Source organism: Lipophrys pholis, assembly GCF_963383615.2.
Source record: "Lipophrys pholis genome assembly, chromosome: 1".
Lineage (NCBI taxonomy): Eukaryota > Metazoa > Chordata > Actinopteri > Blenniiformes > Blenniidae > Lipophrys > Lipophrys pholis.
In genome coordinates, this window is record NC_137635.1 from 29,826,501 (window position 1) to 29,854,000 (window position 27,500).

The 27,500-nt window shown below is 43.2% G+C and overlaps 1 protein-coding gene across 2 annotated transcripts in view; it reads right to left on the reverse strand.

Annotated features, from left to right (window-relative positions):
- Positions 1 to 604: 604 nt before the first annotated feature.
- The window catches only part of LOC308111678 (uncharacterized protein), a 64,570-nt gene continuing 37,674 nt past the window's right edge, over positions 605 to 27,500 (reverse strand). For both annotated transcript variants that reach the window (XM_080466664.1, XM_080466665.1), the window contains 15 exons: positions 27,233 to 27,267; positions 26,365 to 26,522; positions 25,510 to 25,685; positions 21,767 to 21,912; positions 19,938 to 20,085; positions 19,570 to 19,849; positions 19,388 to 19,492; positions 18,662 to 18,881; positions 18,277 to 18,372; positions 16,435 to 16,615; positions 16,279 to 16,351; positions 15,507 to 15,716; positions 8,973 to 11,039; positions 7,633 to 7,752; positions 605 to 3,557 (listed from right to left, as the gene is read on the reverse strand). In XM_080466664.1, coding sequence (XP_080322790.1) covers positions 3,531 to 3,557; positions 7,633 to 7,752; positions 8,973 to 11,039; positions 15,507 to 15,716; positions 16,279 to 16,351; positions 16,435 to 16,615; positions 18,277 to 18,372; positions 18,662 to 18,881; positions 19,388 to 19,492; positions 19,570 to 19,849; positions 19,938 to 20,085; positions 21,767 to 21,912; positions 25,510 to 25,685; positions 26,365 to 26,522; positions 27,233 to 27,267 — 4,042 coding nt within the window. In that variant the 3' untranslated portion in view covers positions 605 to 3,530. The remainder of the gene's footprint in view (positions 3,558 to 7,632; positions 7,753 to 8,972; positions 11,040 to 15,506; positions 15,717 to 16,278; positions 16,352 to 16,434; positions 16,616 to 18,276; positions 18,373 to 18,661; positions 18,882 to 19,387; positions 19,493 to 19,569; positions 19,850 to 19,937; positions 20,086 to 21,766; positions 21,913 to 25,509; positions 25,686 to 26,364; positions 26,523 to 27,232; positions 27,268 to 27,500) is intronic.

Here is a 27,500-nt window from a genome sequence, read left to right on the forward strand (position 1 = left end):
AATGAAATAATAATGAAGAGCCCAATAGCCCTTTAGAAATGTATCACCAGCTGCCACTGGTTATAACACATGATACGAACAAGTCAGCGCTTGCCTCATGTGATCGGCTCGCCCAGAACGCATGTTAACGCCGCGTCTGAACCACATCATCACATGATCTGCATAATCAATTACATGTAACATAAAGGACATTATAAATAGAGTAAACAATGACGTAGATATGTCTGTTCTGTTGATTATTGTCCGTTGTGCTGCAGCTGTAATGCTTTAATAACGATTTGCTTTAGTGATTCCCTTTATTGGACTAGAAAACACAGATTATATAAATGTGTTGTGAAGTGTTAGAATATCAACCCTCCTCTTTAACCTGCATGTCCACACCTCAGATATTGATGGAGTTGTTGATTGTTGTTGACGTCCAGATTAAGAGAGAAATTCTGCAACTTGGTAGAACGACCGACACACAGAAACACGTTTTAACCTAAAAGTACGAGGAAAAACACACATGTGGGCACAAAGCTCCTGTCAGGCGGCAGTACAAGCCACTGCTGCGCCGTGTGGGATTTCAGTGATGATTTAAAAAAAAAAAAAAAAGGCAACAGCTCCAGGCTGATGTGACGGATGGTGGGCTCACCAAACGCACTGTTTATTGTGGGGGGAATCCTTTACACAGGGAGAACATGCAAACTGAACACAAATCCCGGAAGTCAAACCGGGTCATTTTCCCGCCGTGAGACGAGGCTGCTAACCACCACGCCACCCGCTGCATAGAAAAAAAAGAACCTGGTCCATGAGATCAAGTCTTCTCATTTCCTGAGCCTGAAGCTTTTGCACAGACCTGAAATTGAACAGAAGCTAAGAATTCTCTCTGTCCTCCGTTCATCGACATGAAAACTTTACACTTTACACTGACAGCACGGGGACAGTCCGGATAGATTGTCTTCAGGTAAACTCTGCATATTGATACTTAAAGCCTCTAGTCTGTTTTTTCATAGAAATATATTAAACATTGTTTTAAAAGAAGCACGCACACTTACTCCATTTCAAAAAATAAACAAACAAAAACAAATTCCAAAAGTAGTATTTCTACTGCATCTTTTAGGACTGATGAGGTGTGTGTGTGTGTGCGTGCGTGTGTGTGTGTGTGTGTGTGTGTGTCACTCAAAGCTGCAAACACATCAAACAAGTCAAATAAACCAAAGTGAAACCATATTTGGTTTTCAAAGTGTGGGGCGGGGATCCTCCAGGGGGCGCCAGAGAGCCAAATATGTACTCTTAAATATAAGACGGACAAATTAGAATGATTTAATGAGCTTTAGTGCAAAACCGTAAGAGTTATGAAGATGCGACAGTCGCAGGCATTATATAATGACCCACAATATATTTCATATGGAATCATCTGAGCTGCTGTTTGTTGATTATCAAAAATATTCATATTGTGGAAAAACATTGGGAATTCTAAACTAATCGTTTGCGAGGTGAGTGTGGTTGTAGACAGGGGCTCTTCCTCCTCCTCCTCCTCCTCCTCCTCCTCCCACACTTTGAAAACCTTGATTTAGTGAAACGACAGTGAGAAAACCTGCATCACAAACTGTCTGATTGTCTACTGAAACTCCTGGAAGCTTCCACAGCAAAATGTGAAAAACACACCGTTACAACGGTCTCGTCGGAGAGGTTGAGGAGAGCTGAGCGGCCGAGAGCAACGCTGACAGGCTGGCGCTCCCAAACAGACAAGCAGAAACACACCATCAACCTCCAACGCCACAAAAAGATGTGAATTAAAACAGTGATGAGGTGCAACTCATTTGCCGCACAAAGCTTTTACAGGCAGATTTGGTTGGTGAAAGTCGTAGAATGTTGATGCTCTAGATCAAGTCTGAAACCTTTATGGCCAAAAAGTAAAGTTTTTTGTGATTTTTCCACCAAAAAGCCGCCAAACATGTTTAACCTTTAAAATGAGACGAACGCAGCCTATTTAATGTGGTTCTGATCCAAAAACTATATCTTATGTTGCATTTATGTTTTATGATTCAATCACAATTCATGTGAACTTTTCATTACATTTGACTGGTTTTTTTAATAGATTTTAGCCGTTTCACTTTTTCTTTTCAGCGTTTTTTTTGTAGACGATTTTGACATTTGAGCTCTTTTAACTATTTTGACTCTTTTTAAGAAGTTTTGCATGTTTTTTAAGTTTTATCTTTAGGAAAACCTCGTCATCTCAGCTTTTTTCAGCCGTTTTTTATCATTTTTCCCTCCATTTCTTGTAGTTTTAGCTATTCCCCCCCATTCTCTCCCCATTTTCAGGTTCGAATCCCATCTCCACCTGTCCACATGTGAAAGTGCCCTTCAGCAAGACAGTGAAGCCAAAACTGCTCATAATGCATGGAATGAGCACCTTGCATGGCAGCCCGTCCTACGACCTGGCGTCCACACACGTATGTGGACAGTATTTTGGGTTGTGCAGCTGGATTATTGTTTTTACAACTTTAAAGAGCAATTGTCACCGAAGACATTTGTATTTAAACAATTTCTGTTCATTTTAACCTTCCAGGACCTGGCGTCTACGTATGTGGACCAATTATTTTTGGTCGAAACCACAATACTAAACTAGTTTGGGTCTGAGGAGGTTAACGTGTGAATGTAATAAAATGATGCAAAGCGCTTTGGGACTGCTCAAGCAGTTTAAAAGTGCTAAAGAAGTGAAATCCATTTACCTTTTTAGCCTTTTGAAAACGACTCTGAGTGTAAATGGAATGAAGATACATGAAATGTTTATCCAGGTATAATGTAGTAAGAGCTCCATAGCGCCGCTACAGAGGAGCTGCAGAGCCTCGTGTGGCTCCAGAGCCACTGATCTAGAATGTGTGAACGTTCCAGATTAAATCAATGAATGGAAAAATTAGAAAGTTACTGAACGTGTGAGAACCGCAGCACGTGAGAGTTCGATGAACGGATCAGTGAAAGTTTGAAGATAGAGTTTGTTAGTATGGATAACAGAAACACGGAGTTCTGAGTGATTGACCTGCGGGCCTGCGGGCCTGCAGAACCTCCACAACCTCCCTGCAGGTCAGGAGGGAAAGACACAATATTGCTGGAGGAACGCAGCGCAATTCAGCTCTTCCTTTAGTTCAGGAGCAGAGCCGCTGGATGTGCCACGTCGTGTATCTTTGAAGTCATGAATGAAATAGTGATGCCTTCACGCCGCCTCCTTGGACGCCGCCGCCGTGCGCTGCGACCGGGCGGCTTGGCTCCCGCTGCGCTTCCTGCTGCGGGCCGGAGAGCCGGGGGTGGACGCCGACGTCCGGAGAGTCCTGGCTGCTGCAGGGAGGAGGGATGAGGACGGGGAGGGGGGGGAGGAGGAGGAGGAGGTGGGGGAGAGGGAGGAGGACGTGGAGGAGGAGGAGGGCGAGGAAGAGGAGCAGGAGGATGAAGAGTAGTAGGTGGTGGGGGTGGAGGCCAGGACGAGGTGCTGCTGGCGCTTGCTGCTGCCGCCGCCGCCGCGCGGCCCGTGACGGGCCGGGCCCAGGTTAGCGCGGGATGGCGACAACACGTGGCTAGACGAGGGAAGGAGACGACTCAGATTCAGAGACGGGATAAAAGACTTGTGAGAGCGGCGGGACGGAGAGAGCGACAGCGGGGGAGGACAGGAGGAGCAGGGGGGGGAGCAGGACGGACATTTGGACGCGCTGGACGGAGGAGACAGAAGAGAGTTCTTGTCGCAGGAGGAGGCGGAGGAAGCTGGAGGCGAAGAAGCAGAGGAGGAGGAGGAGGAGAGGTTGTGGAGGCTATCGGTGGTGTCTGAGCAGAGAGGAGTGGACAGAGAGGCAGACGGCTGCTTCCCGGAACTATGGCTCAACGCCGGGATCTTAGACGAACGCAAAGCAACCGCACAATGCTCGCCTTCGCCGGCGGCTCTACTGCTTCTGCTGTCCGCCTGCAAACAGACACCACGGAGGATAGCAAGTCAGCAGCAGCGACACACACGGCAGAACAGCAGCAGAACCTCCACCCTGTTAGTCCTGAGGCTTTGGCCAGCCGGTCCCTCCACAGTCTGCACTGCAGCGGCTAATGTAGCTACGTACAACAAGCACTTGTAAATATCACTGCTTTTATACTGAGTCACATTGAAATGAGCATTTAGCTTTAAATCCAGCAGGGGGCAGCACTCTGAACTGACCGAATACACAGAAGAAGAGTAGAGTTGGTTTTTCGATAGAAGGAGGAAGACGTCAACCATGTGAGCAGCAGGAGGTTGGTAAAGTTAGTGAAAACCTTAATCTTAATCATTGGGGTTTTACTTCAAGTCTTCCCTTATCAATTTATTTATATATATATATATATATAAAAAAAAAAACCTTTAGATTTGACACAGAAACAAATACTTGAGAAGTATTTTTTCCCTTCTGGGACACCAACAGCATGTGTGTTTGTATCTTTGTGCCGCATCATTTTTCTTTCACGTCCTCAATAAAGTTCATTTGTACTAAACCAGCTGGCCAAAGACAGAGCAGTAACAGATGTGACATTCCGTGCCGTTTCTCAGGAGTTAAAAAGTTTCAGAAAAAGAAACGGTTAATGTGAAAACAGCCAAACTTCAGACGGGAGTTTTTCTTCATTGGGAATAAGTTCGAAATTAATCAAGCAAAACTCCTGAACGTCCATGCAGCGATCAAACAATGACACATCACATGTACACACTATGGATTTACGTAACTGATGTCTTCTGATGATGATGAAGAACGGATGCATGCGGGTTAAAGTCTTTTTTTTTTTTTTTTTACACACAAACGTCTCCATGATTCCTTTCCACCTCATTAATCCGTCCTATTTCAAATACTATAAATACATTAGCTGGTAAGACGTCTCACTGGTTTCTAATCTACGTGACAAGTGACACGAAAGTCACTCAAGCACATGTTTCTCCTTCCTAAAACACAATAAGAACAAAAGGAAGCACAAAGTCATGGACTTCATCTGCGAGTATCTATAAGTCAAACACGGGGGGGGGGTGCGGGTGGAGGTGGGGGCGGGGGTGATCATCACAGACAAGAGCAAAGCCACAAACAAACCAACAGGATGTGAAGAAGACACACATTTATAGCAGAAACATATAAAACTGAGCGTAAACATGTTAAAATGACAAACAGCATTATTCACTTGTTTTTCCTCCAGGATACGTTTTTTGATTGTTCTTAATATGTACATATATTCTTTTATCACCTACCCACCCAATACATGAAGGGCCTGATCTACTGAAGCTATTTGAGTATAAAAACAAACAATCGTGTTGCTGTATGGACGGTGATCCACTAACGGGATGCAAACAACACACATCTTCCATTTAGTATGTTTGCTTTCATGAGTATAGAAAATCAGACGCCATGTCTCCAGATGGTACAAAATAATGAGAGCAGTTCAGGCTCGTTAATAAACAACATCAGCGTACGATTAAAAACATTCATTCATCTTCATTCCTTTAAACAGATTTCCTATGTTGTACCTCTAGTTTGGACTTTTGGCTAATCTTCGCCTTCTTCTTTTTCTTCTTTCAGACTTACTTGCAGTAATTTTCTGATGTATTTGATCACATTAATACTTTGAATAACTCAGAGCACCATTTTAATTACTTCATAGAGAACGCAAACTCATGGACACAGAAGCACAAAACTGTCATTATAACAGCTATGCTTGTGTGTGATGACAATCATAGTGTCATTTTTAATAAATAGCCTGTAAAACAGGTGAAATGGAAGCATTACCTGCAGCGTTGGTGATGGGTAACCCGACTCCTTAAACGGACTCAAGGGTTTTTCAGTCGTTCATCCAAGTGAACCAGATGCCTGAATCATTTGAGTCGCTTGAGTCAGTTATGCATGCGCACCATTTCCACCTACTCCAGGACCTGGACGCTCAGCTGACCGCCTCATGAAGCACGGGGTATTATGTATCAATAGGAAAATGCTGACACTCTTGTGAGGGAAATAAACAATACGTACACTAGTCTTTAGTGGCACTGGTCTGTTCATTCTACATTATTTGTGTTCATTTTGAGGTTTATTTGAACCAGGAACTCAGTTAAATTATTCATTAAACATAAAGTAAATACTAAATATCCAGAATGGCAAATCTACAGTATACATTTTTATATATAAAGTTTAATTTTTCCCTCCAAAATTCTGATTTTCTTCTTACAAATTTCAAAAATTGTTTTACTAGTATTAATAAATAAAAGTGACTTTCAAAGTGCGGAACTAATTATAGGGGACAGGCTACAGTAGTTTTTTTTTAAACATTATTTATTATGTATTAATTCATGTATTTATTTGTACAAGCTTTACGAAAGAACCAATGTGTGTTTTTTTCTACGCCGTCACTCAGAAACTCTTCAGGTAAGAGGGGGGCGGGGGGGGGGGGGGGTGGAGGGGCGGAGGGCTCAGGAGGTGAACGGAGCAGCTCATTGAGCGACTCTACGCACAGACCGATTCAGAGGAGGCGAACGACTCTTTCCAGTTTCAAGCTGACTCTAGCGAGTGCACTGAACACCTCATATGAGCTTATGAAGCCGGTAGCAGCTATTAGCAGTAGCGGCGCGGCTGCTTTTACCACAGGGCGACTAAAGTGAGTAACGTGATATATTTCTACAGGTGCAGTTAGAGCAGCAGCAGCACAACAGTGACATTTGTGTTTTCCTCTCTGCAGCTGGACGGCTGTAGCAAGAATGACTCAGTGAAGAAGGTAATGAACGTGATGACTCGTGAGTCACCGTTCAGTAAAGTGACTCGTGGGTTTTGAACGATTTGTTTAAACTTGCACATCAATAATAAGCGTGGAAATGCAGCAGGCTCTCAGTAAGATCTTAAATCGTGCTTTGCTTCAGTGCTTCCTTTAAGTATGAAACTAAACTGTTTCTTGAGGAGGAAATACAACATAATGTTTTGATTTGTACTCTTGAATTGCAAGCTCAAGAAGCAATCAACCCTTGAATGTTATTTAATCCCCATCAACCCTTCTGGATTATTTGGTCGTATATGTTTTTTCCAGTAAGGTACAACTTACTTAAGTTTAAGTGTTTGTTAAGCAAAGATAGCCCAATGCCATGTGTCAGAACAAACAGAGTGTCCAACATCCTGTTTGACATTTTTCTTCTGGATAGAGGCCACGCCCCGACAATACGTTGGGCTTCAACGCAATTAGTCAATTTTGTCACGGCGTCAGTTGCCAAAAGAAATCAGATGTGCTGAATCAATATCCGTCCTGAAATTTGTGTGTGTGTGTTGTTTTCCAGAGTAGCCGTGTCCTAGTGTTTTGCTCTGCCATCATGATAGCAGAACAACCGTATCTTGGAATGAATGAACAGTCACATTTTCATTATCTAAGGATAAGCCATGATCGTAGTATCGCTAATGTAATACCCTTCAACCGAACCCTCAAACACAAACCTATAGCATTCAACTACCAACTGTCCATAAACACCCACTCAGATATTCTGTCTGTAGAGGCCCGTTAGAGCTTGTGACACTTCAGTTGCTTTCTGGGCTATTTAAGTCATTTAAGGTGTAAAAATGGTCAAACGATGTGCCTGGTGCTGATGGGGGCTGTAAACGCGGGGTTTCCTCTGGATGGAGTTACCTGGCTGGGCTGCTTCTGCTGTTGGTCTTTCGTGGATTTCTCCGGTGAGCCTGAGGAGGATGAGTGGCGGGACTTGGTGTGTGATCGCAGAGCAGAAGAACTGGAGCTGCTGCTGGAGGTCTGACAAGGTGATCATCAACACAAAAAGTTAGTTAACAGAGATGAGCTGACACTTGATGACACGTGTGATGATTGGCGTGTTAGACGTAAGAATAAAATAGCAAAAAGCAATCAAAGTTATATAACCACTGCAACACACAGATGCAAATCAACAGTCAAACAGCCTTGTATCCTTCAAAGATACTCTGTTATTTCATTGACAAAGTACATTCAAAAGCATCAATGTGGATGTTATTAGATGCAAAGAGTTTAGAAAGTGTGATTAGTGGAAAAACAAATATGAGAAATTGATTAAACGAAAACGAAGGAACATGGAAGTGATAACAATTGCTGGAGCAATATGTTTCACTGCTTCAACACTCCAGAGGTTAATGTGGCTCCGTGTGTGTGTGTGTGTGTGTGTGTGTGTGTGTGTGTGTGTGTGTGTGTGTGTGTGTGTGTGTGTGTGTGTGTGTGTGTGTGTGTGTGTGTGTGTGTGTGTGTTAGTGTGTTAGAGCAGAGAGACATGGAAAACATGCAGCATGGTGGCGCTGGAGGACCAGGAGTGCCCACCTCCGAGTTACAGTCTGAGCAGACGCTCAAAGAGACAGATTCAGTGCCATCAGAACAAGAGCCAGAGTTAAGAGCCCAGCACCAGCCCAGCACCAGCCCAGCACCAGTGAAGCACCAGTGAAGCATCAGTGAAGCAACAGCCCAGCACCATTGAACCACCATTGAATAACCAGTGAATCACCAGTGAAGCACCAGTGAAGCAACAGCCCAGCACCAGTGAAGTACCAGTGAAGCACCAGTGAATCACCAGTGAATCACCAGTGAATCACCAGTGAATCACCAGTGAAGCACCATTGAATCACCAGTGAATCACCAGTGAAGCACCAGTGAAGCAACAGCCCAGCACCAGTGAAGTACCAGTGAAGCACCAGTGAAGCACCAGTGAAGCATCAGCCCAGCACCAGTGAAGTACCAGTGAAGCACCAGTGAAGCACCAGCCCAGCACCATTGAAGCACCAGTGAATCACCAGTGAATCACCAGTGAATCACCAGTGAATCACCAGTGAAGCACCAGTGAAGCATCATCCCAGGACCAGCGAAGTACCAGTGAAGCACCCGCCCAGCACCAGTGAAGTAACAGTGAAGCACCAGTGAAGTACCACTGAATCACCAGTGAATCACCAGTGAAGCACCAGTGAAGCATCAGTGAAGCAAGAGGAACATCAGACCTGTTTCCTGGAGCTGCTTTTCACCATGGTGGTTGCAGGCTGTGGTTTGGCTCTCTTACTCTCAGGAGGATTCGGACCCTTGAGAACCTGAGTGGCCGGCCTTTTGGACGGACTCTTCTCTCTGTCCCTTCTGGCTCTGCCTTTGAGCTGAGACCTGTCGGTGCCCTCGAAGGAAGAATTGGGGCTCTGAGGAGGTGAAGACACGGTGGAGGACGGAGAAGTGGGGGCCTTTATACTGTCCACACTGACCTCCAGCTGCTTGATGGATTCTTCTAGACTGTGAATAGAATCGAATGTGTTCTTGCGGAGCTCCTCCACTCTGGAATGAGGCTTGGTCGGTGAGGCCTTGACGTCTCTGTTGTTTGCATTGGTTTTATCGACACTGGACTGTTTCCTGCTGATGATCTCAAAACTCTTGGACTTCTTGATGTCCTTGGGTGACTTGACGTCTGGTCCTGTGTCTTCTTCTTCCTCATACACAACAACTTCAAGAGTCTTTTTCTCCGATTTGTTAGCTCGAAGAGCTAGGCTAAGTGCGGCTAGCTTGTTCTTGGGGAACTTGAATTTGAATTTCCGTTTGGTCTCGGTCTTTTGAGGCGTACCCGTTATATTCTGGTCTCCAGGAGCTGAGGTATCACCTGCTGAGGATCTTTCAAGCTGGATTTGTGGCGAACTCTGGCCATTGCCTAAACCCATGCTGCCTCCGTCCAAGCAAAATGTCCTCACACCCTGCTCGTCTTCTTCCTGGATGGTCTCTTCCTCTTCCATGATACTTTCTGACAATAAAGTTTCAAGATCTTCCTCACTTTCAAATATAGTTGACAAACGCTTGTAGGCTGACTGGATGTCCATAGGCTCATTTAAAATGACAATAATAGGGCGGTTGTCAAACTCGTCCACGTCTTCAAAGCCTGGGTTCTCTTGTCCCACGATGAAGATGTCACCAGCGCTGTCGATCCCGCCACTCAGTACACCGGAGCCATTTGTTTTGGCTTGGTCTTCTTCTTTGGACTGTGTCCTTTTTTTGCTTTTATACAATCTGAATTTACCGATGGTAGGAGGAGGAGGAGGTGGTCCTTCATCATCACAACCAGTGGGGCTGAGAGTTCCTCCCTCCTCGGCACTCAGTGATTGGTCTGTGGATACCTGTATAGGCACCTCCTGGTTCTGCAGTGTGATGCTGTGGCTGTAGGGGGAGCTGTGGCTGCAGGTGGGTGGAGGAGGTGAAGGTTCCTGGACTGGAGGCGACTCCTGATGGAAGCTTACAGATTTATTCTGCTGTACAACCGATGACGGCTCAGTTAAAGTGTTGAAGTGGGGGGAACTGGGCGAAAGAGGTGAGTTTTTCTGGACCGCAAAGGAATCCTGATGTAGGCTCACCGATTTATTCTGCTGCACAACCAATGACGGCTCATTTGATGTGTCTTCTGAAGGATTGTCTTTTTCTAAAGTGACCACAACAGTGATATTGGACTTCTTCTCATCCGGTGCTTCTTTGAAAGCTTTTTCAGGGGTGGATTTAGGACTGGTCACAGGTTCTTGGATGTTTTCTTTTTGCAGAGTCACAATTGTTGTGTACTTGATCCTTTTCTCTGTGGTGGTTGGGGAGAACACTGGTTCAACAATGTGCTTGGGACTTATTATAGTGTCATCGTTTTCGGCCAGGGAAACTGAAACCTTTGGTGGATCAGTTTCCCTGCCTTCCTTCGGGGTTGGTGTTGGTATCTTCTTTTTCGTGTGATGAGAACGAAGTTCTTGTGAAGCTACAGGTTGCTGTGACCGTGGCACCCACACTGGATCACAGGCTAAAGAAGGCCTTTGCTTGACTGATTTGTCTTCCACCATGTTTTCAGAAAGATTTACTCTGTTTTTCCCACTTTCACTGTCTTCTGTCGGTACAGCTCGGAGTTTAACAGGGGAGCTATTTGTCATTCCTGTCTGGGGAGTTGGCTGGTTGCCACTTGTTGTTAAATCATTAAGGTTTGTTGAAGGTTTCCATGCCTTCCTTTCTGCCTTTTGATCATTTCCACCTGATGAACGACTTGCTTTTAAACCTTCTGTCTTCACCTACAATTACAAAAAAGCAACAATGAACACATCTGCACACGACTATAACTTAGGAATATTTAGTCTTTTAGGAACTGTTGGGAAATAGTGTCAAATGTAAACTAAATCAAACTATGATAGGCCAATCGTGATAACCCTATATTTATTGAAACTTATTTTTTAATTTGGTAGAAGTAACATGTCAAAGAGTTACTTAATGGTGCAAGAGGAATCAAAACTGGCAAAACAACAGATTCTAAACAAGTAAGACTTATTGGCAGTTACATGCCTTTAAAAGTCAGAATCATGAAGGACATTTATTGAATAGTGTTTGGACCAGGGGTGTCCAGTTCCGGTCCTCAAGGGCCGCTGTCCTGCATGTTTTAGTTCTTTCCCTGCTTCAGCATACCTGAATCTAATGACTACGTCATCGAGATTGTGAAAAAGCCCAATAACAAGCCCGTTATTGCAATCAGATGTGTTGCAACTGGGAGGAGCTAAAACCTGCAGGACAGGCGCCCTCGAGGATCAGGGTTGGACACCCCTGGTTTAGACAAACTGAATTCCCACTGTGGCGCTTCAAACTCCTCAGAGATGATTCCTGTTTAATTAATCTTCAGATGTGTCTCGACTGGTGACATGGCTCATGTCCCGGTCTTTACTGGCTGACAGCAAATTCTAATAATGGAATGGAATGTGCTGTATGTGCTATAAGAGAACTGAGCGTAAGGGGCCTTTAGCATCGGGATAGTCCAGGATCGCTGCACTAGGGGGGGAGGGGAGCTGAGGATTTCCACCCCTTCATTTGGTTCAGGAGGCGTTCACGTTCACTTTAGAGAGCGGACCAAACCACCTGGAAAATGTCACGCAATTACAACAGCTGCTGGTTTCAGGGCGCTGTCACCTGAAACAAACACTGACCAGAGAGGAAGTAAAGAAGAAACACGACTCATTGATTGGTCCGGACCGAAACCGGAAGTCCCGCCACTTTAGCCCCTGGTGGCTAGGCTAGTTAGCTTGTGGCTAATGGGTCACCACAAACAACCACGATATTTAGTCTTCAGACCAGATATCAATGAGAGTCTTCCTCACTATTTCTTCCTCACTACTCCACGTGGCCCGCCAGATATTTTCCAATTTTTTCTTTCTGCGTCTAATTCTTCTGGTTCGCACTGTTTGCTATATTTGTTTACTCCCCAGAATGCATTTCGCACTACGTCACGTCCTCTCACCCCGCCCACTAGAAAGATCGTTTGTAAAGGAACCGAGACTGAGGTTTTGAAGAGAACCAGAGATCACTTGTTTGCTCCGGTTTGGAGTTCATGGGCGTTTTCTCGTCGCCGAAACGAAACGTTTTTTTCCCTGAAGAGACTGATCCAGAACAAACAGGGGAATGTGAACACGCCCTAAATCATTACACTTCTCAGATAATTGCGGGTGCGACTTTATTGAAGAAAGTAGCTTGTCAACAAAAACCACGGTAATCAGAGATACTTTTTTTTTTTTAATTAAAACAAAATATCTGGCAATCAAAAATGGTAAAAGTAAAGAAACACAAGGTAGCAAGTGACTGCAGAAAATGTGTGACATCATCAGTGATGCACTTTCAGCAAGTGGCCCTGAACTTTCTATATTTTGTTTGTTCTGTTTGTCCTCTCCACCACCAGAGGAAGCGGTTATTTCCCTGCATGACATCATGAAGGGAAAATCTCTGAATCGCCTGTATGAGCACACATTCACTAAAAAGTTCCCTTCTGGGGCCTCATACACAGGCCATTGGGACACATATTAGTGTTAGAAAACCATTAGAAAGTTAATTTGGCATAATATTGGACCTTTAAGGGGTGTTGTTTCCAGGACCACAGTGATCTCAGTATTAAGAAAGAAAAACTCATCAGAAGTTTGGAACTAGCAGGACAAACTGCACGGCTTGAGTGAGAAAAGTGATCGAAGACTTGACAGTTTTGGCGGAACTGACGGAGCATCAGAGGGGAATAGAAAAATTGGATCAGATGGATCGAAACCACCTGCAGCACACGTGGAACTATGAATTATTTTAAAAGATATTTTAAGAACCAAATGCATTCTAAGTGTAATAGACAAAGGAAACTATAGAAAAAAGCAACAGTGGAAAGTCGTAAGGGTGGCAGTATACATGTAAAGACTCATCAGATATTTCAAAACAAAAGCAACAACTGGTGTTCGTTCAGGAGGCCTTCAACCCAAGACTTCAACAAATCATGTCTCATTGAATCAAATGGAAACAACAGACTCAGGAAGTGAAAGAGAGAGAAGATTTGAAGTTTAATCATACACAAGGAAGATTGTTGAGTATTTACAGTTCATGTGATGGAACACTTTTCGACAGGGATGGAAGAGTGGCAACACATGGCCGTTATCTTTAAAGAGCTTGAAGAAGTTGGTAGTGCAGCAATGGAACATGATGGTAGCCAGGATGGCAAAGGTGATCATCGGACTGTAAATGTCCGATTTCCTTTTATCCGTTTGTATTAGTGAACGCTTGGCGTCTGGATCAGGTCCAATCTCAAAATATCAACCAGTGAACACGTTAGCAGGTAAAGAGGAAGGCAACACAGAGATAGTTCAGATGTTGTGAGTCAGAAGCAGGAAACTCAACACTGCAAACCCAAAACCGTTAGTGAAAATGATGGTGAATATAGTTGAGTTAGTAGTGAACTAATATTTCATTTAATTAGAAAACTGCTGTGTCAGCAGTGACTGCACGGCCTCACAGCAGGCTGGAGACAGAGTGCACCTCACTCTTTCTATTTCAACTATATTATTAGTTAGTGATCAGTGTAGTTACACCAATCAGCCACAACATTATGACCACTGACAAGTGATGTGAAATACATGGATTGTGTCTTCATCATGGCACCAGCAATTTTAAATTTAAAGTCGATGTGCTCGAAACAGACAAATCAACTCAGTTTATGGATTTGAGGAGTTTTGAAAATGGCCGAATCGTGATGGCGAAATGAGAGCATGTCCAAACCTGCAGCTCCCACAGACACTCCAACTTCCAACATCCAAGACTGGAAGTACATGCTAACATCACAGTGCGATACCCCAGCACACATCCAGAGGTCACAAGGTTTGGGCTTATTGGTATAGTTTAGGTTTTAGGTTTTTACCTCAGGCTTCATAGTGTGAAGCTCAGAAGCTGAAAGTTTATTCTTGCCTCTGTTCTCTAAATCCCTCAGGGTACATTTCTGAAACACCTGAGTGAGAGGGGCAGAGGTGACGGTCACAGAGACAGTGGCGGAGTCAGAGGAAGGATTCATGGGTGAGAAGGACGGCAGACTGGACGCCTCGGGCTTCATGTTTCCATAAAGACAAATAAGACGAGGGAAGACGTCTGGTCTGACAATTAGAAGGAACGTCTTGGCAATAATTTGTTCTACAATTGGGTGAGCCAACAGGTTAGTACGTATTTAATATTTATAATTGTTTAACAGTTGTAGTAGATCTATTTCATATTTATCTACCTGATATGGAGACTTTCTCCCCCTCGTGAGGTAAAAGTTTTTTTGGGGTATTTAACACATATATTATAAATAATTGATCAGGATTTCACCGGAATAAAAGCTCCTGAAACTACTTATTGTGTTGTTATTTTTGTTCAGTGTGGGATGAGTCTCTCCAGTATGAAGGAGCAGCAGGGACACTCCATTTGGGGGCGGGGGGTGTGGCCTTTTCCCAGCATCATCTTTGGCGTTTTCTTTTTCATTTAGAAGAAATCATAATAAAAATTGAAACTATTTATACACATTGTTGAACTATGCATATATTTCTAGTTGTACATATTTTCTATTTTAACTTGTTTATTCTAAAACGTGCTGCTCTGGAAACTGTCTCACTCAACGGCAGTATTCATACTTTACAATAATATGACATGTCTGTATAACTACTTTGCATTTGCTTAATTCTATTTATTATTTTCGGTATCAATGCACGTTCCCTACATATTATTTCATCATACGGTCAGATATTTCTTTATTTTATGTTTACTTTGCCCTGCTCCGTTTCAAATGTTAGTTCCTACTTGCTGTTGTTGGTACATCCCAATTAAGTGACGAGTAAACAATAAACCGTCTGAAAACTGTGATATATTTAGCGGGGAAGAGAGTAATAGTTAACAAGAACACAAGTTAACAGTAACCTGCGGTTACAAAGCGAAGCAGCTCGCAGCCTCCCGTCTGTCCTCGGTCCCAATATAAAAAGTCAGATTAATTAGTGAACACGACAGAACTTTTGATAGTTACTAAAATAAAAAACAAATATATCAATTAAAGACTAACTGAGAACTAAAGTGACTCACTACTGCCGCCTAAAGTACAAAGGTGGTATCACCTAAATTTTGACGTATTGCACCTGTACAAAGAATTAAAGTAATTGCATCAGGGAGGATTGTCATTTTGATCAAAGAGTAAAAAAAAAAAAGCTCCAACAGTTACTTGAACGTACCTGCAGCTCCTTCATGAACTTGTTATCTTCCTCCTCCTCCTCGTCCTCTTCCTCCTGCCTACGCGGCCTCGGTGCCGGGGCTGCAGCCGGGGGGGAAGTGGACGCAGCCAGCAGCGCCGCACAGATCTGGGGTTTGGGTTTGATCTCTGGAGGCTGTCTCGGTGGTTTGGGCTGAGGAACGGCTGGAGGCTCTTTCACCTTGGCTTCGTCCTTTTCCACACATAAAGTACATGTGAACCATGTGAAGCTTGTCATTTCAATAAATTCTAAATAGGATTTTTAAATAAAATAAAAATTTCACTGCAGTATAAATGTGTAAAAGGTGCAGATAAAATAAGATGCTTCTTCTTTCTACACATTTTGATTCAAACTCTGACAAGTTGTGTTATTTGCAGATAAAACTATAGAAGTAACAGGTTGCAAGGTTTTAAATAAAGATGTTTCTTACTTTTAAAATCCATTAAGAGGCTTCTTAGAGTCTATTTAATTTTTTAGGAGTTTCTACAGTGGCCAACTTTCTATCTTTTTTGTGAAAAAACATGAAATCCAACTTTCAGCCCAAATGTACCCAGGATTCAAAAGATGTGATGTTTTTACTGTCCTGGATGCTGGTGAAGTGACTTTATTCTTTATAAAGGGGAGAAACATTTTCTACTCTCCTGTGCCAGTAATGATTTAGCAGACGACATTATACATAATCTATAGTTTGAGTAATCCACATCAGCAGATTACGCCCTTTTAATTCCCCCAAATCTGCATGTGGAAACGTTACCTGTGCTCCCACAGGTTCTGTCCTGGTGGTGAGAAGCAGCTCTCCAGACTTTCCTGAAGTGACAGCATGGACCCTGAAGACAGGAGCAGGAGAACAACACATCAGAGCCCATTTAGAGACGAATGAAGAGCGGCTGACGACCAGCGAGTGACGGACCTCCGTGGAGGAGGAGGGGGCGGAGACTTGTTGGCCTTGTCCAAACTCTGCTTCATCTCCTTGTCCAGACTGGAGCGGCGAGGCTTCTCAACATGAGGCCGACGCTCCGGGATGGGAGAGGCCGATGGAGCAGCTGATGGAGGAGCTGATAGAGCAGCTGATGGCGGAGGCGCCATCGTCACTGCAGGAACAGAACACATCAAAAGCCTCAGTGTCAAGAAGTTTCAATGCCACTCATCTTTTCTCTACTATAGACTGTAAAGCAGGATTTACTTTCCTGCTCACGCTGGATCATGAACAGTTTGTTGGAGTGTGTCGGGCCGAAAACCCAAATGTAAAGCAAAGACTCTACAAGTGATTAATCAGGTTAGTGAGTTAATGTGCTCTGCTGACATCCGCTGGGATACTTGTCTCTATGTACTCAACCTAAATCAGAAGTGTCAAACTCATTTTAGTTCAGCAGCCACATTCGGTCAAATGGACTTTTGGCTAAGCCCCGCCCCCTCCCTTCGTCACAGTAACACCTAGTATTGCTGTTGCATGAGCCCCAGGTGCATCGTTTGACAATGTTTGCATCGTAAAGGACTTAAATAGCCCAGAAAAACACAGAAGTGTCACCAGCTCCAATGCTTCTCTACAGAATGTCCAAGTGAGCGTTTCCAGGCAGTGTAGTTGAATGCTATTGGCTCGTTTGCATTTGGGGGCTGGGCTTAGCCGAAGGTCCATTTCATATGGGACTGGGAAAGTACAGACATAATAATCTTCAAATTTAATCAAAGTCTTTTCTATGTTGAAGCAGAAAATTTTGGGGGAAAGAAAATTTATATAATCTCAACATGAAAAAACTTTAAAAGGGTCATATTATGTAAAATTCCCTTTCTAATGGTTTTCCAACAGTAATAATCGTCCCCATAGCTGGAATGACGCCCCAGAAGTGAAGACAGTCTGTCCTCTCTCTCTCTGGCTTGTTTCAGTTTTTAAAAAGTGTGTTGCTCCAACCAGCCAATCAGAACTCAAACCCTATATAGTGTCATCGGGGGTTTAGCCAATCCCAATCAAGGGAGGCCCTCCCTTTGACCCTCCCACAATTAGGCAGCTCTGCTCTAGCACATGGCACTACCAGAGGAGGTACTTCCTCCTCTGGCCAAGATGGGCATGTGTGGGCGGAGCCAGTCCATCTCGCACAGACACAGCAGATTCGGAATGCAGCTCCTATGATCCAACATTCAAATGGAGGAAAATTAAGGAAAAGCTGGATTTGGGGTAATAAACTTTGAATACTACGTTTTTGGACCAATGAGACCATGTGAAAGTGTTGAAAAGTTGTATAATATGACTGTTCAGTACAATAAACTCCTAAAAACAGTTGCATTTTGGAGTTTTTTGTTTTTTTTCGCATGCCTGTTTGCACAAACTCTCGCTGACAGCATGTCTTTGAGGCCAGTGATAGCGTTTTAATGGTTTCTCACTGATATCTCAGTGGGTCTCAGCTTTGTGTTATATCCTCAACTCCTAAGAAAGCTTTTAAAAAGTCAATGGTTTCATTGTAATTTCCACAATTGGCTTGGTTGTTTTGTGGCTCCAGGTTGGAGCCTCTTGATGACCTTTTGTTTGACACTTCTGATATAAGTAAAAAAAAAAATAGGATAAATGGTTTCTTTCCACCAAGTATGGTGTCATTTTGGGAAAAAAAATAAATTAATACGATCTAACAATTGAATTCAAATATTGTAATGCAGCAAGGGTTCAGCCGATGGGCCAAATATTTATTAATGCAGAGCACGAATTCACAGTGGAAACATGATTTTTTGCAAAAATCAGTTGATGAGAAAGGTTTCCTACCCTTGCCTGACACTTCTTGGTGGGCGGTGTCCACCTCATCACCCAGTTTGGGTGGAGTACTCTTCTGAGTTTTAGACAAACGAGCCTGCGGCTCCACTGAGGAACAAACAAATCAAACCCTGTCAGGAAGGTGGAGGCCACACTGCGATTCCAGGACCCTCCTGCTTATTTTACATAATAAGACATCAACTGTGTGAGACACTGAACTGTTTCCCATGAAAGTGTGTGCGTGTGTGTGTGTGAGTGTGTGTGTGTGTGTGTGTGTGTGTGTGTGTGTGTGTGTGTGTGTGTGTGTGTGTGTGTGTGTGAGTGTGTGTGTGTGTGTGTGTGTGTGTGTGTGTGTGTGTGTGTGTGTGTGTGTGTGTGTTTAGGTGTGCAGGTCTACCATGCGGTGTGAGGTTCAGCGGGCTCGCCTGTCCTGACACGGGATCCGACCGACTCTCGGTGGGATCGGACACTTCCAGGTGAGGGATGGACTGCAGCAGGCTCTCCTGGGTCTTCTGGAGGACCTGGTCCAGCTCCGTGCTGGTTCTGGTGGACTGGTTGGATTGACTGGTGCTGGTTTCTGCCCTCAGGCTGCCCTCTGGGTTTTGTCTCTCTGTGATCTGTGGAGGAGGAGCAGGGTGGTTTCTACTTCTACAATTGAGCGAAAAGCTAAATCTTTCTTTAACACATTCGGCTGATTCTGACCGTGATCCAGCAACTGAGAGCACATTTAGTTTCTGTCAATGTATCTGGCCAGATAACATTTCAAGACATTTAATCAACTTTCGTGGGATATTTGTTAATCTGTTGAAAGACGCCCCCTAACTGTCTGAAGACTCCAGGTTTACACGTCACCTTTTCAACATTCTTACAAAACTTGTGCCACAAAACAAAACAAAACACCAAATCAGTTTGACTTTAAAGTGAAAACTTTCCCTAATTTAATGTTGTTTTTCACACAATTGTGTCTGGAACTGGACGTGAGCTGTCACGGCCCAGTGAGAATGAAACAGGAACCTGAGGAGGGGATGTGAAGTGAAATAATAAGACTTATGTACAGGATAGACACACAAGGTTTGACAGTAACTACTGTGGTCTAGATCAGACTGTGGTCTGGATCACTTACTGTGGTCTGATGTGGTGCAGCGAGGACACGGTGGTCTGGATCAGACTGTGGCGGTCCGGCTCTCCTCTGCAGGGCGGGGCTTCCCTCTCTGCTGCGAGGACTCACCTGCACACCAACACACTCACACTCAGACTTTTTGGTGACGTCACAAGGACTCGTTTCCTGGACCGGACCGCCCGTACCTTCGCCACCGACGGAGAATCCCGCCCATGTGTGGGCGTCAGAGGGGGGCTGGGGCAGTGGTGGGAGGGCGGGGCCACCGAGCTCTTCTTTCTGCGGGCCATGACGGGAGAGGCCGAGCCCGCCAGGCCCGCCAGGCCCACCTCGGCCTGGCTGCCGGACATTGGGGGTCGGACTGAGGATCGGGGCTGAGGTTTGGGGGAGCTCTGAGGGCTCTTGGTGTTTGGAGCCTGCTGGTCTGGATCCTGAACCCGTGATGTGGGGACAGACTCTGACACGTGCCTGGTGAAAACAGGACAGACGGATGAGGACAAAAAAACACGTCAGGATAACCTTTCCTATGATTCCAGCTGCGAGGGGAGCGGAGTACCTGCGGAGGGAGCTGAGCGTTTCAGTCAAGGCTTTGACCCTCTTCAACATGGAGTCCATCTTATGAGGCTCTTCTTTGAGGAAACGCACCGCCTCCACCTCCAGTCGGAGCACCGAGCGCATCTTCAGCTGCAGCTCCGGGAACTCACCTAAACAAGAGGCAGGCAGCACAAAGACCATCTAGTACAGGCAACATGTTTCTACTGGGTCCTTTTATTCAAAAAACTGCTGGCGTTTAATAAAACCCAGTCATCACCCAGATCCCTAATCTAGATCGACCACTTTAACAGTTTAGCTCATCATATGTTGATCTAAATATAAACAGTTTTGATGCTTAATTTGAGTAATGACTGTGGTTCAATATGTAAAATGAATATGTATTGATAAATCTGAGAGTAATTTAGATATTCAGTGGAAACATGTAAATGTAAGTAGAGTTATAAGAGTATTTTTACAGGCCTGATGAGGAAATAAAATTATTTGGTTTCAGATTCACAAACCAAATAATTCAAAATGTATTATGACATTTATTTATGTAACATCTTGGCTTTGAGATTGAAAAAAAGACGAGTCATTGTCATGTCATAAGTTTTTGAAGTATTCAATTTGAAGCTAATGAACAAATAAACAAACAAACAAACAAATAAATAAATAAAATGATTGCCACATTAACATATAATTTTATAATTTATTATTTAATATTTCTTTTTTGTTTAGATAATATTAGCATAATGTAATCAAACTTAATTTTTAAATGGTTAAAACCCTGATAATTATTTAAGATTTCATTAGCTGTGTGCATTTATTTTCAGTAGGTTAGATTATTCTGACGGTGTGTTTTCAGGCCTCAGTAAAAAATCTGTCAGACAACTACAGCTCATCCAGAACGCTGCAGCCAGAGTCCTCACCAACACAAAGAGGGTGGAGCACGTGACACCTCACCAACACAAAGAGGGTGGAGCACGTGACACCTCACCAACACAAAGAGGGTGGAGCACGTGACACCTCACCAACACAAAGAGGGTGGAGCACGTGACACCTCACCAACACATAGAGGGTGGAGCACGATACACCTCACCAACACAAAGAGGGTGGAGCACATTACACCCGTGCTCTAATCCCTGCACTGGCTGCCTGTGCACCAAAGGATTGATTTCAGAATCGTCCTTCTGCTCTATAAAGCTTTGAATGGTCTCGGGCCTAAATACTCAGATTGACTTGTAGAATATCAGAACTCCAGACCTCTGAGGTCATCAGGAAGAGGTTCACTCAGTGGTCCGTCAGAAACAAACAAGGTGAAGCAGCTTTTAGTTCCTACCTCCTCACCTGTGGAACAAACATCCTGAACACCTGAAGACTGCTGACACACTCACTTCTTTTAAATCAGGACTTAAAACATTCCTATAGGCACAGGCTGTTGAATAAAAAATAGACTTTACATACTTATTAAACTAATCGTAATAAATCTCTTACCTTTTTATTCTACTTTTCTTCATTATTTGTTTTAACGTATGTCTTACATTTCTTCTAAAGCTTTATTGTATTTCTTTATTTTGTAGTTCTTTAATTTATTTCATTTCTTTGTGAAGCACTGTGACTTGCCTTGTGTTTGAATGATGCTCTATAAATACATTTGCCTTGCTTGGCCTTGCTTTGCCTTCATGACTGAAGTTAATCAAAAGAATTAAGCTGAAAACATTTTATTTTTTTTCAATCAGTTTTTGGAGGTGGATATCTTCGTTCTTAATGATTCAAGCGGGCGGGAGGTCAAACTGAAGCCTGAAGATTAAATGACGAGGAAACTTTGTACGCTGGATCAGAGACAGAGACCTTTGAGGAGAGCCAGAGCCTCCCCGATCCTCCGCAGGTTCACCGCTCCCTCCTCCACGTCCCTCAGAGACAAACTCGTCTGGCTCGTCTGGCTCGGACTGGAGCCGCCGCTCCTCTGCAGACGATCCACATAATTCTCCAGCTCGCTGAGGAGGGGAAGAGACACATGACACCGTCAGCATGGAGGGAAACAAAGCTGCTGTGACAGAAGACGAGGACAGAAGAGGGCAGCAGAGAGGGTGGAGGCCGTCCTCAGCTGACCCCAGCGGAGTCTGAAACCAAACAATCGGCCCGGAGTCTGCAGAGGGTGTGAGTTACTGGAACCGCCGCTGTGTTCTGACACGACGGCGAGCAAAACCAGTCCGACAACATCCATGAATTCACCGCAGAGTGTTTCTGCTGGAGGCTCAGACAGACGAACACCACGGCTGTCAAACACCACGTTTATCACTTATTTAACCGCCGATTGGCTTCCTGACCTGCAGGTGTTTACAAACACACGTGTGTGTGTGTGTGTGTGTGTGTGTGTGTGTGTGTGTGTGTGTCCACATCACCTATATTTTCAAAGTCAAAGACTGATCAGCAGAAGTTACACATATAGCCTGTCAACATTTTTACTTAAGTAGTAATAGTAATAGTAATAGTTTATTCGGTCAACCAAATGCACAATGCAACAATAAAAAATGCAAACAAAAGGAAGAGTAACAAACATTTTCATCAACTTACTTTGGCAGTAAGACAACATCTTTACTTATAATTTGTGACGGAAGGGTTAAACCTGAAGTTAAGTTTTGTTCAACTCTGTACATAATGTACGGAAAGCTTCTACAATTGAAGTAACAAAAACTTGCTGAGCTTGAATTTTTTTTATTTAAATGGAGAGCTTTAACCGCCTTTTAAATGTTTTAAGCGTATTTGATTTTTAGAAATGATTCTCCAGGTTGTCCCAAAGACTAACTCCTCTTACAGAAAGGCGTCTACATTTTTACATTTGTTCAGAGGATATCGACTCTCTCTATGTTTGGCTATCTTCCGATGTGAGGTGGAAGATTCTAAGTTTAACAGACATTCAGGAGCATGAGAGACACTGTGAGGTTCATTTAGACATAAAATACTTGCTGAAGCCTGCAAAATGCTGCAATTGTACTATATCTTATAACACGAGGAAACACCACAAAAGCAAAGGGTTGAAATTTCATCCGTTTTTTTTTTTTACTTTCTGTGTCCACGATAACAAAGGAAAACATTTAAAGTTGATTACAGCTGCGATCATACTGGTGCAACTCAGTCGAGATTATCGTGGAAAATAAAGAGTTTGACAGCTTTGCACTGGAATCAAGGAAACACAAATACAAAGTGACTCAGAAAATGTTGGTTGAATGCTGGAGTTTTTCTCTATTCTCATGCAATTGGAGTTGTAATGCAAAGACACGGGGAATTAATACGATATTTTAGTTCCAAAAGCGATCATCCAGGTTTATTCATGACACTTCTATATGTATTATTGTGACCATGGCAACAGACAACGAAGACAGTGCTACAGCATAATAACATTCAAAAAATAGTGTGCTACTGCAAGGCTTTGTCTGATTATGCATTGCAGCTTATTATAGTATAATTTGATTCTATTTTATTTGCATTTGGTCGTAAAAACGAGTGTTTGTGTTCACTTATTGTCGTTTTATCAAAATTCATTCTCACAATATTCAACACATAGTGGGCGAAACAACCGACCACCCCTCACACACCCCTCCATCTGGTTTCTTCTTCGCATGCCTTTATAATAAATCAAAACATAAACAGCACAACATATAGAAACATAGACAAGTTTCGTAAACGTAGACACATTAAATGAGATCGATTCCATATAATTGCTTTGGTGTCTTTTAATATAGCAAATTAATTCAAATGTTCACATTTTACTTGTGAATCTGGTGAGAAGTCTCTTCTCCAGAGACATTTAAATGATGAAATGTAGCTCTGGTGTCTGAACAGTCCCCGAGACGGCGCTTCATCAGAAGCGTGTTCACTTATTTTTCACAAATCTCCACAAGACGACTGAAACGCTGTTATTCTGACGCACTGACGTAGACTCATGTGCAAAGACACCATGGTTTCGCGGCTCTCCTGATCGCTGTCCTCGTGACGCCGGATCAACGCCGGCCGTCGGTCAGCGGAGCAGCACGTGCACATGCTAACACGAGACTGATGTGTCCTGAAACCCACGTCGCGCTCCATCACATCAGCTCCCGTCCCCCGCCTCTATTTTTAACAAGATGTTTCTTCACGTTGTGCCGCCGCAGAGCTGCGAGCCACCAAAGATTTCACTGCAGCAAGTTGGAAATAAACAAAGAAAGAGGCTAAATCACCACTTCAAGCTGAGCGACGCTAAAACGGCCAAAATAGGTTTTTACTGAAAAAACCCAATTTATTCAAATATTTGGTGGTTGTGGTGTTCATTTTGAGATGTGATTAATCTCCAGCTTCCCTGAAGCGCCGTGCTGTGACTCCTCTCAGTTTAATTTTCACGTTTCACTTTACTACACCAGGGAGTCAAACATGAGGCCCGTGGGCCAAAACCGAGCTGACAAACCACTGAGCAGGTCGGTATATAGGATTTGATAAATTGTCCTTAGCATTGTTGTTTAATGTATTTTAGTATATATATGGTTATTGCTAATGTTGATAATAATGTTACTAATTTGACTGTAGGTTATATTAATAATGTGTATTGTAATGTTGTGATCCTGCCTAGTACATTGTTTGTATGACGAGTAAACACAAGATTTTTTTTGTATTCTGTAGGAATTTTTATGAAACCAGTTGATAAATGTTGTTGCTCACGTTACTCATTTTTACTGTAAGTTATATTTGTAATATGTATTATAATGTGTGCTTTCCCGGGCACTGCAGAGGGAACCGAGCCACGGCTAAATGTTTTTTTTAGTGGGTTTAAAAATGACAAATGTTTTCACAGTTTTGACTCGTTTTATATTTGTCATCTGTTTGAACTATTTTAGATGTTTAACTTTTTTAGTTGTTCTAGCTATTTTGACTCCTTTAGAGATTAGAAATCTAAAAGTTGTATGTTTCTTCCTTTATTGTAATGATTTGAGCCATTTTAGTATTTTATGTTTTTTGCCACTTAAATTGATTTATATTTTTGTTGATGGAATTTAGCCAGTTTGCCTGTTCTACCATTTTTCAGCTGTTTATAGCTAAAAGATAAGAATTTTTTTTCTTTTTTTAAACTACCATGTGCACATAAAATGAAAACGCTAACTTTTTAAAAAATTTTATTTATATAAAATTATTTAAACTGCAAAGTGGCTCCAAATCTGACTTCATTTAAAATCACACTGAAGACCTTTCGGTAAAGACATCAACTATTTTATGCTGCACTCTACTTTATCCTCTGATGCTCACTATTTTATTTCATTGTGCTTTTCTTTCAAGTTTTTGTTTTCCCTTTTCATTACAAATGAAGCCGCCTCGCCTCCACAGCATGAACAAGTCGAAGTTCCCGTCATCCCGACAGAATGAAGAACTTCCATCATGTTCACTGTGATCAAATCGTTTCCATCAGAACTGTCGATAGTTATCGTGTGTGGGTGAAAGGCAGAATACCCACAGGGCAGGACTGTACGGGGAGAACTTGCTGAGTCCAGACAGAAAGGCTCGTCGGCCCAGAATCCAGAGTGTTACCCACAATCCCTCATGTTTGACCCTGTGCTGACACTGACCTGAGCTGCGTGAGGATCTGCTCCTCAGTCGCCAGGTAGTTGGTCCTCTCCTCCTCCATCTCGGCTCTCCGGCCGTACGCAGCCTCCTCCGACTGGGCCAGTTGATCGCACATCAGCCCCACCAGCTCCTGACCCGCCATCCGCAGCATGGAGCTCATACTCTTCTGGTTGCTCAGCTGCAGCACAGGAGGAGTTCTCTGAAAACAGCCGCCATCTCTGCTGGATCTCTTACTTATATGCTGTATCAACATAAGTTGCTTTAAAGGTCCCATATTATACAGCTTTTCAACAATTTCTCATCTGCGTCATTTATCCAACAACATTGTTTTCAAAGTGAATTTCCCCAAATCCAGCCTTGGTCCTGGATTTCCTCCCGTCTAAAAGTCCCTCTAGTGGCTCTACTGAGAACAGGGTGTGTGTGTGTGTGTGTGTGTGTGTGTGTGTGTGTGTGTGTGTGTGTGTGTGTGTGTGTGTGTGTGTGTGTGTGTGTGTGTGTGTCCACGCCAACTCCAGGTCCATCTCAGGAGACGACCAGTGTTGCCAGATTGGGCAGGTTTCTGCACAATTGGGCTTCTTGACAATCCTGTTTGTGTTTCATATTTTATTTATGTGGTGCAGTTGTGTGTTTGTGACGTGTTCTTTGTAAGACATATAACAGTTCTATGGTTTTAACATGAGTTTCTACAGAGGTTGCAATTTGTTTGATCTGTTTGATTTGTTATATCAACTGAATGAGGCTTTTTAAAACAAGATTAAAGGTAAAATTCTGTATATTTCTCAAACCGTCACCGAGTCTTCGTCGGGCGAAGGTTACGATGACGATTGCTTTGGCTCATGTTGCGTTCCCACCAGTACCTGTGCGCATTTCAGCTGGTTGAGTTGCTCTCGCAGCTCACACACATTTCTCTTAGCAGACACAAGACGCTGCTGCAGCGCGCCGTCCAATGAGGGGCTCCGCAGAGCGGCGGGGGCGGGGCTTAAAGGGCCAGGGTCCCCGGGATCAGACGGTCCTCCTGAAGGTCAAGACAGGTAAATGAAGGGGGGGGGGGGGGGGGGGGGGTGTCACATAGAGGTCAACTCAATCTGAAGGTCTTTGCTTTAATGTTAAACGCTACGGTCACTGTACTGAATCAATCATGAATTTATCAATGTAAATGAAATTTTGCACAATAATTATCATTATCTAATTTTTTTTTTTTCTTACAATGTCTTCAATTGTAAAGTGTTAGTCTTTCATTTGTGGATTGTTTTATTCTCATATTATACCAAAAACACAAGAAATAGCTTCACTTTGGGCTTTTTTTCTTCTAAATCCTTCAGGAAAATGTAAAATCTTGTTTGTTTCTCTGCAGGCAGACGTTGGTGAAATGTTGCTTCCTGAACACACGTTTGATACTAACGCTTGTAAGCAATAAGATAGCTTTAATAATATAGTAAATATAGTACACAATACATTACTGTATTCTGAAATTAATTGAAATATATTCTGACAAAACAATGAAAACCCGATGGGAGGATGTGAAAAAGGGGGAATCTATCAGGTTTCAGGTCGCAGTATAAAATCCTCGATGAAGCAGTGAAGTTCAAACGAGTTACAAAAGGCAGCGTTCAATTTGTTGTTTCACACGGCGGCCATATGTCGGACCGCCCAGCTCTGAATGGTGAAGGTAAAGGAGTGGTGGCAGCAATGGAAAAGAGAAACGGTTGAAACTGAAACGCTCACCCAGTTTGCTGCTGTAGACTTTTCCAGGACTCTCACTGAAAATCAAAATCGTTCAAACAGTTAAAGAGACAGTGTACAAGTCTTACTGCGCCGCTTCTCTCGGTTCAGATACAAACAAACTCTATATCAGATATGCAGTCAGCTTTGAAAATACTCTATAATATTCAGGTTGTGCAGGATTTATAAACTACTGAAATATTCTTAAGTTGTTGAAGGAATATACAATAAACATATTTCAAGTTAGATTAGTTTGACGTGACATGAGCCT